Source organism: Ipomoea triloba, chromosome 4, assembly GCF_003576645.1.
Source record: "Ipomoea triloba cultivar NCNSP0323 chromosome 4, ASM357664v1".
Classification (NCBI taxonomy): Eukaryota; Viridiplantae; Streptophyta; class Magnoliopsida; order Solanales; family Convolvulaceae; genus Ipomoea; species Ipomoea triloba.
The window spans coordinates 35,547,072-35,560,246 of record NC_044919.1 but is presented as its reverse complement, the minus strand read 5'-3'; the positions used below and the strand labels follow the sequence as shown (position 1 = coordinate 35,560,246).

General features: G+C 34.4%; 1 protein-coding gene across 1 annotated transcript; it reads right to left on the bottom strand.

Moving 5' to 3' along the window:
• Positions 1 to 3,831: 3,831 nt before the first annotated feature.
• LOC116017911 lies at positions 3,832 to 5,586 on the bottom strand. Its single transcript, XM_031258581.1, has 3 exons — positions 4,892 to 5,586; positions 4,169 to 4,708; positions 3,832 to 3,990 (listed from the first exon to the last, which is right to left on the bottom strand). Exons 1-3 carry the CDS (start codon positions 5,576 to 5,578, stop codon positions 3,892 to 3,894), a joined length of 1,326 nt encoding a protein of 441 aa, XP_031114441.1. The 5' UTR covers positions 5,579 to 5,586; the 3' UTR covers positions 3,832 to 3,891.
• Between the last annotated feature and the right edge of the window lie 7,589 nt (positions 5,587 to 13,175).

The window sequence follows — 13,175 nt, the reverse complement described above, 5'->3', positions numbered from 1 at the left end:
TGCCGCAAATTATATTGTTGACCATGGTCCACAATGCATTGTGGACCATAATTATAGCTATATTGCAGTTGTGTTGAACGGATATTGCAGTTGTGTTGAAAGGAAATTGCAGTTGCACGGAACAGAGGTCATTTATCAGTTCAACACAACTGCAATATCCCTTCAACACAACTGCAATATCCCTTCAACACAACTACAGTTTCAGATGGATGACACTGCCTCTGTTTCCGCGCAACTGTAGTTCCCTTTCAACACAAATGCAGTATCCTTTCAACACAACTGCAATACCAATTCAACACAACTGCAGTATCAACCATGACCCATGGTCCACAGTATAACGACTGCCACCTTGCAGAGTGAATTCTCATTTATTTACATATTGAATGTTCAAAAATTTACCTACTGAATATTTATAATTTGAATTATGAATATTCGAATCTACAGAGTAATTTGCCAACTAAACTGGATGGCACACTATATTGGATGCGGAGTATATTGAAAGCTTTCAAGCGCATTTGACTTTTAAAACAAATTTTTAAATTAAAAAATGTCATGTCAACTTTTCATGCGAAAATTTCAGAGATTAATTTAACCTTAGCCGTGCATAGATCGTGCAGCCAAGCTAGAATCCCACATGGGGAATTGAAGTATACATATATGTATGGTTGACAATATTTTTTTCATTGCCAAAAATGCATGGAATGTGTTAAGATGAAGTCAACTATGAGTAATCTGCTTTCATTTGTTATGAAAATAATATGAGCAATTTATATTAACATTAGATTATTTATATATATAAATTATGTTTCAATTATTTACAACACATAATATATAATTGAGTTAATTTCAATGTTATCTAACTTGGCTCAAGTATTTAATATAGGTTCAAGTTTTTTTTTTTTTTTTTTTTTTGTTAGTATCAAACGCTTATCATTATGTCAAAAATTATAGTTAATAGTAAATACAACTTTATTTTGAACTCACGAATTGCTTTAATAATACTAATTGTCAAATCAAGTAATTACTATTACGTCAAAAATTATAATTAATAGTAAATATATAAATTTATATATTTTTTATACTTATGCAACAATTAATGTTATATTTTGATGACAAGATACCGTAATTGAATCCTGAGACTACACTTTCTGATCACAGATCACTTCTCACGTTTCAATTAAGGTCCAAACACTACCTCGAGATCTGGGATTAAGGAGATAAGGTATTAACGTTGTTGCTTACACTTGTCGTATGTCTGCTATAAGGTTGCTAAGATCCATCATCGTGGAATTAATCTTTGACTTATGTACTGTGCCATTATTTCATTTGATTTTCATCTATTTATTTTGTATATAGAATATATTATTATGTATGCTTCCAAACTGTGATAATCGAAGCTACTGGGCTCCTCTTTAATTAAATCGAGATTTCAAAATTCGTTTGGAACAATTTTAAGGTAATTGAAGTATTTTAGTTCTTTGTTATATAAAATATTTATTTATCTTTTTTTTTTTTTTTGAAAAACAAGCCACCAATATCATTAAAATAAATGTTCAATACAAGTAGAAACAGAAGTAAACCAAATAAAAGTACAAAAAATAACAATTTTTTTAATCATTTCAAATGTAGGTGACTATGATTTAAATTCAGTTTCTTAGTTACTTGCATTATAAATTTAATCTCTTTTGGTTTATGAGAAAGGCATTTTTTTTTAGTACTACTGACTCTGACTCTGTAATGTAGTCTCTGTTCATAGCTACTTGAAGCACAAAGAGTCAACAGTTGCCTCCACTGATGCTCGAACCCACTCTCGGGACACCAAATGCCACTAGACCACATGGTCTTTGGCATGAGAAGGCACTTAGACAATTCAAGAATTGAATTTGAAACCTTGAGGTTACTAAATAATTGTATGTCTGACCAATTTAAATAGAGTTGCGTTTATAAATTTACAACACGTTTAATTCACGGAATAGGTCTGGAATGAAGTTCTTGGGAATACGCTTATTCCTTTGTTTGGTAATACTTTTTATTCCCAATATCAATGTTTCTGAGAATATAATGAGCTATTTCCCTTGCAATTGGAATAGTTATTCCAGGCCCCCAAGAATAGCCTACATTATTTTTTATTTCTTACTTTGCCCACAATTAACCTAAAATTAGCTTCCGCTATTTTGCTTCCTATTTTTGTGGAACATCAGTGCTGCTAATTAGAGACATAATTTCTTCATCATAGATCGAGTATTTGTCCACGAAAATTGGTCAATATGTTTTTTTTCACTTGTTCTTTTGAGTATAATATTGCTTATATTTGGATGTCATTGTATATATACACATTCTAGATAATATGGTTGCGCATTCGATTGTGTTGGTTGTGCAACTCAGTGGTGTGAGTTGTGCAATCCATTGTTGTGGATTGTGCAACCCGTGTGTTAGAGCTGTGCAACATATTTTGATTTTATTGTTCTTTATCGCGCTAGCTAGTTGAAGGATCACAAGATATATCAACGGGTTCAATAGGTTCGCTAGTTGTGTAACGGGTTTATATTGAACTCGCTAGGGAGCATGTGCTCGTCTGTGTTGTTGTGCAATCCATTGTGGTGTGGTGTGCAACGTAACCTGCTGTTTTGAGTTATGCAACGTATTTTCAGATCAGTCATTGGACTCTTCATTTACTTATTTGCTCTTAGTTATTTATTAATGATGTGTACGCATCCTTAAATTCTTGAAATCATCCATAAATTTGGGATCTACATATAACCATTGATCTTGTAATATATACGGTCCATATTATTCCACAATTCTCACTTGGGGACTAGTTTTTGTGATCATATATATATATATAATTCAGTTCTCGTATGTGCGGTTAAATATGAGTCATTGATCTTACCTAAATCAACATCCAGGATTAACAAAATATTAAATAAATAAAAAACGCGGTGGCAATTTGTTAATTTTTGCATCTAGGTCAAATTTAATGTGAGTAGTTTTCCTTCTTAAGGTACGTGGTTTTTGTGCTTAAGATGCGTGGATTTTTTGCTTGATGTGAGTAGTTGTTGAAACTTAAGGTGCGTCAACTTGAAACTTAAGGTATGAGATTTTCCTTCTTAATGTACGTGGTTTGTGTGTTTAAGGTGCGTCAGTGTTGAAACTTAAGGTGCGTCAACCTAAAGCTTTAGGTGCATGGTTTTCCTTCTTAATTAAGGTGATGAGTTTTTTGTATGCTTAAGGTGCGTAAGTGTTGAAGCTTAATGTGTGTCATTTTAAACTTTAAGTGCATTGTTTGTGTTCTAAAGTGCTTTGTTTATGTGCTAAAGATGTGTAACTTGTGTACTGAAGATGCACCATTTAAAAACTTTAGGTGTGTGATTTGTGTTCTTGTTTATCTTCCAGCTCCCACTCTTTCTCTCCGCCCACCTATCGAACTCAATGCCGTGTGTATTGCTAAGTTCTTTCACAACAGTCCAGACAATGCTTTTCAGGTTAAAAAACACACAAAATGTTCAGGTTTAGTCATGGCCTTGCTGTCTCAATCTCATGACCTCCTATGTAGAGGAGTCACTACATGCCACTTGACCACAAGGTAATTTGCAATACATTTGACATTTAATTTCATGCAAAAGGTATATATATTTGATATTGATAGTAACTAAAAAAATTGCATCATACACAGCATGAACTCGTAGCAACATTTCCCGACCAATCATGTGTAGCTAGCATCCATGCTTTCCATTAGCCGAGACAAAACATAATTAATTCTCATATATTTTGATGGTGAATCAAATAATTTTCTAAACATTTATCCCATTATTTATTGTATATATTGCAGTGATGATTGATTAAATAAGGCTTTTGAGAAGAAAAGAATAGTTACAGTAGCTTCACTGCTGGTTAAGCAATGACTTCAGTTAACAAACAATTTCTATATTTGACTTTCAAACCTTCCTCACCATCTGTATGAATAACGTCACAACATTCACACTTGTCCATCTGAAACAATAACACCAAAGTTCCAAAATATTAGATTATGTATTTGTGTTAGGTCATGACTTTTTGTACGTAACTGTCTCTTTGTCAGAACAGTTGACTACTCATATATAATCTTCAGGCAATTATTCATGTATACTTTAAAAAAAAAAAAAAGATTTATGGAGACAAGAAAACTGACCTCAGGACGCTTTGTCGATGGCGAGTGAACTTCAACCCTGGAAACATAAGCAGCCGAATGGTTGCCGCTGGACAAACACGGCGGCAACCCTCTCTCCCACGACCGGAGATATGTCATAACCACCCCACCTTCCTGGGTTCTGTTCACCGTTTTAAGGAAGAAAACGTGCGGCGCTTCGCAAGGATCCTTAGAAGGAAGCCGAGTGTTGAACATATAAATCGGCAGGGGCTGACCCCCATGCCACGGCTGGAACGTTTCGATCGGCATTTGCAGGTAACTCCGGGGATGAATCTTTTCGTAAATGTGAACTGAGTATCCCCACGACACGGAAACCGACCAGCTGCTTTGTCTGTGGTAGCAAATGGTCTGCTGCAACATTCGGGTCTGGTCGTGGTCCGCCGACCTCACCAAATGCTTCGCCGATTGGAATCGGTCCATGCCCGGAAAGATGGGCTCCACCACGTCGAGATGATGAAGGGATAGCAGTGGAAATTTGGGATGGGCCGACAGAAATCCAGACAGGTCCCCATGTAAATCAATCTAGTACAACCCATAGAACCCAAAAATCATTATATTGAATTCCAATTTAAAATTCATATGCTTACATTAACATATTCTGCACTAGCAGTTAATAATTTCGGAAACTATTAACAAAGATAACTGCTGGCAAAAATTGTTAACTGTAAATACAAAATATGTCAACTACAAAGGCATAATAATTACCTGATGCAGCCCCTTCAAGGGGGAAAAATTAACTCCAAGATCAGCTATGCAAAGCATGGTAATATGATCTGAAGATTTGATGTAGTGCCCATATCTCCTCAGGCAACTATCCATGTAGTTAGACAAAGCTTCGGCGAGAGGGTAACTGAGAATGATCCCGGCGCCGCCGAATCCCTGGTTAAACGAGTACCAGTGGTGGGACATAACGAACTCCGATTGCCCCCCAAAATAATAATACTTCGTATGATCATATTGCGCCAAAACATCAACCATATTCTCCACGAAAAACACGGAATCATCGTCTCCCATCACCACCCACCTCACCCCCTCGTGTCTCTCCCTAAACACCTCCTTTATCCCGTGCACTATACGCGCCACCATCGGGCTTATATTTTCCGAGACTCTGTACGGCGGGGAAGACGGCGACCAAGGGAGGAGATCCCCGGTGGGGGCCACGTCCAGATAAATGAAGCCGCGGGTCACGCCGGGGCGCCACCATGACTCCGCGTAGGCCTTCCTGGAGTGCCACGCCTTCTCGGAGCCGATGAGGCCGAATAGTAGGTGGCTTATGTTGGTCGGAGATTCATTTTTTCCCTCCGGCGGCGACGATATCAGTGCCCCTTCTTCAGGAGGGGAACAAATGGGGTTGTTGAAGAGAAAAATGGTGGCCAAGTAGTAGAAAACCATACCGGAAATCAGAACGGCCTTAAAAAGCTCAGCCCTCAAATACTTGTCATACCAAGAGGTAATCTTCTCTCTCATTTCTGCAAATTTTACTTTGGATCAGCAGAGAAGCCCTGTTTATGAAGAAAGAGCCAGTCCGGGAAAATTTTTAAAACTGATAGAAACTATAAAAAAGTTTATAATTCAAACAAAAATTGAACACGTACTTCTAGCTAATATTTAATTTGTTCGTATATAATGGCCCTGTTTGGTATTAGCTGATTTGGTTAAAAAGTATGATTAATTGATAACATTAGCTAATTGTAGAATAATGTTTGGTAAATTAGCTGGTATCTAATAGTTGTTTGGTATAATTTTTTTCTCAAAAAACTAATTAAAAAAGTTATTTTGAGTAGGGTTTTGAATTTTAGTATATTTGTGTTACAACAAGTGAAACAGCTAATAGTTCAAATAAATCAAAATTGACTGATAGACTAATTATTTACCAAACAGACCAATAGTTAAGAGTTGAAGTCAATTTCCTATATATTGCCTACAAGCTAGCCTCTAGATATATATACTCAAAACAGTGTGTAAGCTACTAAACTGGTTGGCACACTATATGGGAAAATTTAAAAGATAAATTTAGTCTTAGACGTGCATAGATATGGTGCAGCCAAGCTAGAATCCCATATATGCATGGTTGACAATTTTTTCGTTGCCAAAAATGCATGGAATGTGTTAAGAACGAATTCAACTATGAGTAATCTGCTTTCATTTGTTATGAAAATAATATGAACAATTTATATTAACATTAGATTATTTATATATATAAATTATGTTTCAATTATTTACAACAAATAATATATACTTGAGTTAATTTCAATGTTATCTAACATTTGAAAATTTGCATTGTCATTTGTAGTCCTCCAAAGATGAAATTTTGTACTAGATTTGGCATTTGATTTGGATTTAAAGTGATAAGTTTAATTTCTTAAGTTAAGTATAATATATTTTAAAGTTGATGATTTTTTTTAAAACATAATATATACATTTTCTTTGACAAAAAACATACTCCGTAATATATTAGTAGTGGCACTAAAGTGATGAGAATGACAATGACAATCTCTGAAGAAGTGTGTTTCCCTTTAGCTTAAAGATTTATTTAAAAAAAAAAAACAGCCTTAAACATATATATCACTTTTAACATAATCCCAAATAAATAGATGCCGAACTTACTATTGTTAGCCGCCAAACTCATTATCGTATTACATATAGTATAGGGCTATGCATGCAAACCTAGCTATTACTATTAATTACAAATTAAACTTATTTTTTATTACAGTACTTTAATTTGTGCTTGACTAACCTAGCTATTATTTTTTATCTAAAAAAAATTCTACGGTCATTACTTTAAAATATGCATTGGATGAAGTCCACCATATAACCTTAGCCCAATAAAAGGTCATAAGTGACTGACTCAAATCAAGAAAGTCATCAATAATGGTAACTTTTAGCTACGGCTTGCACAATTTGGTTGGAGTATTATCTTAATCCTTATGAAGTTACTCAAGATAACTTCTCGTAATAGACTACTCTTGAAGTAAAAAGACCGAAGTAGTGTAAGATAAACGACTTTGTGGAATATCTTTGTTGTGAAAGATTACAAGAGAATATGAGTTAAGCAAGGAAGTGGCTCAGTATGTTCACTTATACTTAGTATTTGTTTATCAAATATATAGTGAAGTCTCTCCTTAGTTGTTAAGGAAAATGGTGAATTAAGAGGATTACACAATCGATCAAACAACTATAAAAATTTTCCCTCTCATTTTACTACTACTTTTATTACGGTTCATACACACACAAGCACTTGACACAAACGTATTTTACAAACTCAAGTTGCAAATTATTTTCTTAAAAGTGGAAGTAATTTTTATTTTTTTTTTGGTGTGCACAATTTTATATATACCAGTTCACAAACTTTAAATTTTGTTAAAAATCTACTCAAGTCCTTTCCTTTCTCCCCCACTTTTCTCTATAAACTTTTAACCTACTCGTACCAATAGATGTTAGTGTTTGTTAAATGTAGTCGTACCCTATGTAGTTTAGCACTTCCAAAAGTAAAATGCTGTTGGACCACATCTGTGCATGTATTCAATATTTCAATTCACCACATCCGTGGATATATAGACCTTCCAAACCCATTTCTAGCCATAAAAAAGCTAGTTTGTTTGTTTATATATATATATATATTAAATTTAGGGCTGGGGGAAGGAAATTGCTAGGAGTTGTGCACCTAAAACGGCAAAACAATTTCACTTTTAAATCCTACTACTTTTAATCCCCAAATTTTTATTTTGATCAACTTTAATAATATTAGTACATTTGGGTCTTTATTACAATTTTCCATTAATTAAAATTACCTTTTAAGATAATTTGGTGTTTTACAAATTACGATTGTATATATATATTTTTTTGCAAAACAACACTGAGAAAACTTATATATTAAAAACCAAATTTTGAATACAAGTAGGATAAACTGAAAACCAATAACGAGGACCAGGCTGAGAATTAGCGGCTTTTGCTAAGGCATGAGCAAGCTTATTCGCTGATCTAAATACGAATCTAAACGACACAGAATCAAAATGTCGTTTGAGGCTAATACAATCTCTAAGAACACAACCTGCATAAGAGAGATTAGAAGATGCCGAATTTAGAAACGAGCAAACCATTTGACACGATTGTATATATATAGTCTCCTATTATTAAACTAAAAAAAAGGTTTAATAATTTGATAGACTTTTTTTTTTGGTAAATTCTTTCTCCGTCCGTTTAACGGCCCGAGTCCACCCAAGTTCACTCCGAGAGGCACAGGAGCTGGCCTAGGGGGAATCGTTGCTTATGGGAATCGAACACGGATTCTCTCAAAATTCTTCACCATAAAGAGAGCCACAAAAGCTACCCCATTGGGTTAATTAGTTTTCTCTATGTTATAACATTTATTACATATGTTGTTTATGAGGATTTTGTTAAAAGTAAGAATAAAAGATTAAAGTTAATTGGATGAAATTATAACAAAACACCAAATGTGACAATGTTAGCAAAATCAATGACTAAATGTGATCAAATTAAATGTAAAAACATATTGAAACAATAAAACACAATAATTATGGGGTTAAAACTCCTAAAAGTGATAATTTTCATTAAATATTGACTTTTCTTTGGTCAAGCGGCATAGCTGTGATCCTCCCAAGTGAGAGGTCACAAGTTCGATCCCAAGTGGGGGCGTTGGCTTGTTGTGTTTTAGTAGGTTGAGAAAGTATGTATAAATAGATACTACAATTGTAACAGAACAAAAAAGTTAAAAGTTAACTTTTTTTTTTTCCAACGGACTTAGCTCACTAATTTAGTACATACATAGTATTTGGGAGAAAAGACCTAGATTTGAATTTCAGTAGCCAGTGTGGGATTATTTATTCATAGTATATGTTCAACAATTATGTCAATTTTGATTGAGATGTGGTTCGAACCTAAGATCTTCCATATAAAAATCAATAAGTAGTTAACTGAATCTTCCATTACTAAAGTTAGTTTACACTAACGGAATGCAGGAGAATTTAAGAAAAGTAAATGATATAATAGAGTGTAAAATAAGAACAATAATAAAAAAAATACTAAAATCAAAATAATATTAACCAGAGAAATTTATGTGCATTTATTAATTAATACATAATTTTAATTTTTGAAAAATAAAAAAATAAAAATAGAGAATCAAAGTAAATGCAACTAGTAAATCAACTCAAAAACGAAACATTTTTTAGAATGAGATTTTACTTTTTATTAAATAAGTGATTAAGCAATGACCTCAGTTAACAAACATTCTCTATATTTGACTTTCAAACCTTCCTCGCCATCTGAATGAATAACGTCACAACATTCACATCTATCCATCTGAAACAATAACACCAAAGTACCAAAGTATTAGATAATGTTGATCGTGAGTGTATATGTATGCATGTTATTGAATGGATATGTAAAGAAGGAAGAAGGCAACCTCAGTTAACAAACATTCTCTATATTCGACTTTCAAACCTTCTTACTGGTTGTCTTTTTCGATCTGATGAGTCGCCTTCTTGAAGAAGAAAAAGGCGAGCATTAATTGCTTTAATTTCTTTATGAACATTAGGGATCGGCGACTGTTTGTTGGTCGATAATTTTATAATTTTATTGTTGAAATCTCTATTAATTGGTTATTTCAATGAATAAAAGGTTATTGGTCTAAATGCACTAAAATAACAAGTTAGAAAGTTTTATTTTAAAAAATCAGTGACCTAATGCTCTATCGTGTAAAGTTAGAAGAGCTTATATTTGTGATATGAGGGACATGTGATACATATTTCAACATCCTAGCTTGTTTTTTCATAACTGCACTAAAACTTTTTTATTTTTTGGTACAAAGGACGAAACCTTCGACGGACCAATTCACCCAAAACATCATTGTTTTTTCTTCTGATTTTTTTTCAACATAAACTTAATTTTTTATTTTTCATTTTCTACAAATAAAATTAATGTATTAAAATATGTCATTAAAACCCTCTAATTAAAATATTCTAAATGACATTCATATTGATTCATTTAAACAAAAATCTACAGGTATATATAAAGTCATTACTTTAATTTGATATAATATTTACTTACATCAAGCTTTGTTTTTATGGATATATAAAAAGTAACATTATAGACTATCTACAAAATAAGTAGAAAAAGAAATAATATAACAACAGTTTAGTGCTTATTTACATTTATAAATAATATAACAACCTCTCATATGATAGAGTAACTTAATGTCACTAGACCACATAATCTTTGACTCTCTTTCAATGTTTATGTTCATTAAAATTAAATTTTATGAAAATATAAAACAAATATTATAAATTATTAGACAGAATTACTAAAATTAAATGAACAAGAAAAGCTTACCTCAGGACGCTTTGTCGATGGCGAGTAAACTTCAATCCTTGAAACATAAGCAGCGGAATGGTTCCCACTAAACGAACACGCCGGCAACCCTCTCTCCGACGACCGGAGATACGTCATAACGATCCCATCATCCTCGGTTCTGTTCACCGTTTTAAGGAAGAAAACATGGGGCGCTTCGCAAGGATCCATTGAAGGAAGGCTAGTGTTGAACATATAAATGGGTAGGTTAAGGTAATTGGGATCCCCAAACCAGGGGTTGAACGTTTCGATGGGCAATTGCAGGTAACTCCGGCGATGAATTTTTTCATAAATGTGAACGGAATAGCCCCACGACACAGAAATCGACCAGTTGCTTTGTCGGCGGTAGCAAATGTTCTGCTGCAACATGCGGGTCTGGTCGTAATTCGCGGTTCTCAGCAAATGCTTCACGGATTCGAATCTGTCCATGGCCGGAAAAATGGGCTCTACCTCGTCGAGATGATGAAGGGATAGCAGTGGAAATTTGGGATGGGCCGACAGAAAACCAGATAGGTCCCCACGTATATCAACCTAGTACAATCCGAAAACTTGATCTTAAGTAGTGATGATGATGAAGATGAAGCTAAGGACCTTGTGGTCTAGTGGCATCAAATCCTTCCTTTTATACGGAAGGTGGTGGGTTCGAGCTTCAGTGGAAGTGGAGTCAATATTGACTCTTGTGCTTCAACAGGTTAACAGATACTGCATTCTAATAGAGTTAGTAGTATTAAAAAAAAAAGTAGTAAAGTAGTGATGATGAAGCGCTAACTACCTTCGGATGGCATCATGTTATTAGTCCAAACAGAAGGTCAGTTCCATCTCAATTAAAAAAACATGGAAGAAAGTAAATTTTTACTTAATTAATTGAGTAAAAGTAAATTTTTACTTAATTAACTGAGTAAATATCAATTTTGGTCCCACAAGTATTAACAAAATGACAGTTTTGGTCTACAGGTTTAATTCCTACCAATTTCCATTCATGACTATTGTTTTAATACGCATTTTCATCCACGACTATTGTTTGTGTCAAAATTTATGACATCGATCACCTTTCCGTTTAAGACATGTCGAAATATGAAACTATTAAGAGTGTTTTCATTATTTTCAAATTAATATTCCAATTTAAATATGAATAAAGAGATTTAAGTCATGAGAACGATCCCAATTCGCAGTTCTTCACCTCATCCTACCTTAATTTGAGAGGAAAATTGTGAATTGGGATCAATTTTAGGGTTTAAATCTCTTTATTCATGCTCATCAAATTGGGATTTTAAATTGAAAAAAATGAAAATATCCTTAAAAATTTTAGATTTCAGCAGGTCTTAAATAGAGGGGCTACCAACGTAATTAATTTTGGTATTAAAACAATAGTCATGGATGAGAATTGATACTAAAACAATAGTCGTCATAGATGAAAATTGGTATAAATTAAACATGTAGGCTAAAATTGTTATTTACTAATATCTGTGAGACTAAAATTAGTATTTGTTCTTAATTAATTACTCAATCAGTTTTATATTTACTATTCATTAATCAAATTAGACAGATAAAACCAGAGGTGAGAGTAGTAATTACCTGATGTATCCCCTTCAAGGGGGAAAAATTAACTCCAAGATCAGATATGCAAAGCATGGTAATATGATCTGCAGATCTGATGTGTGCATATCTCCTCAAGCAACTATCCATGTCGTTGGAGAGAGCTTCCGCCAGAGGGTAACTGAGAATGAACCCGGCGCCGCCGAAAGCCTGGTTAAACGAGAACCAGTAATTGGACAACACAAACTCCGATTGCTCCCCAAAGTAATAATACTTCGTATGATCATATCGCGCCAAAACATCAACCATATTCTCCACGAAAAACACAGAATCATCATCTCCCATCACCACCCACCTCACCCCCTCGTGTCTCTCCATTATCCCACGCACCACGCGCGCCATGAAAGGGACAGCGTACTCCGTTTCTCGTACCATCTCGTTTATGTCGTCCGAGACTCTGTACGGCGGGGATAACGGCGACCAAGGGAGGAGGTCCCCGGTGGGGGCCACGTCGAGATAAAGGAACCCGCGGGTCACGCCGGGGCGCCACCATGACTCGATGTAGGCCTTCCTGTTGTGCCACGCGTTCTCCGAGCCGATAAGGCCGAAAAGTAGGTGGCTAACGTTGGTCGGAGATTCGTTATTTCTGCTCGATTTCGATAAGAATGCCCCTCTGGGAAGTGAAAAAAGGGGATTTATGAAGAGAAAAATGGCAATGGAGGCCAAGTAGAGAACTACACCTGAAATCAGAATTGCCTTAAACCAAGACCCAATCTTCTTGCTCGTTTTTGGATTACCAGAAGCCCTGTCGATGAAAAAGATAACACTTTGAAGCTATAATAAATTATTATTATTATTATATAAAATAAAATCTAGCTAATATTTGTTCATATATTGCTTACATTGCAAACAAGCCTCTGGGTATACTCAAATCGGTGTGCAAGCTACCAAACCGGATGGCATACTATATATATCTAAGTCTAAATTAAAAGTGTGAAAGGAATAACTGAATAACTATATATATTCATCCCTGGCGGTAGAAACTAGAAACTCTGGTTACACTAAAAAAAAAAAAAAAAAAAAAAAA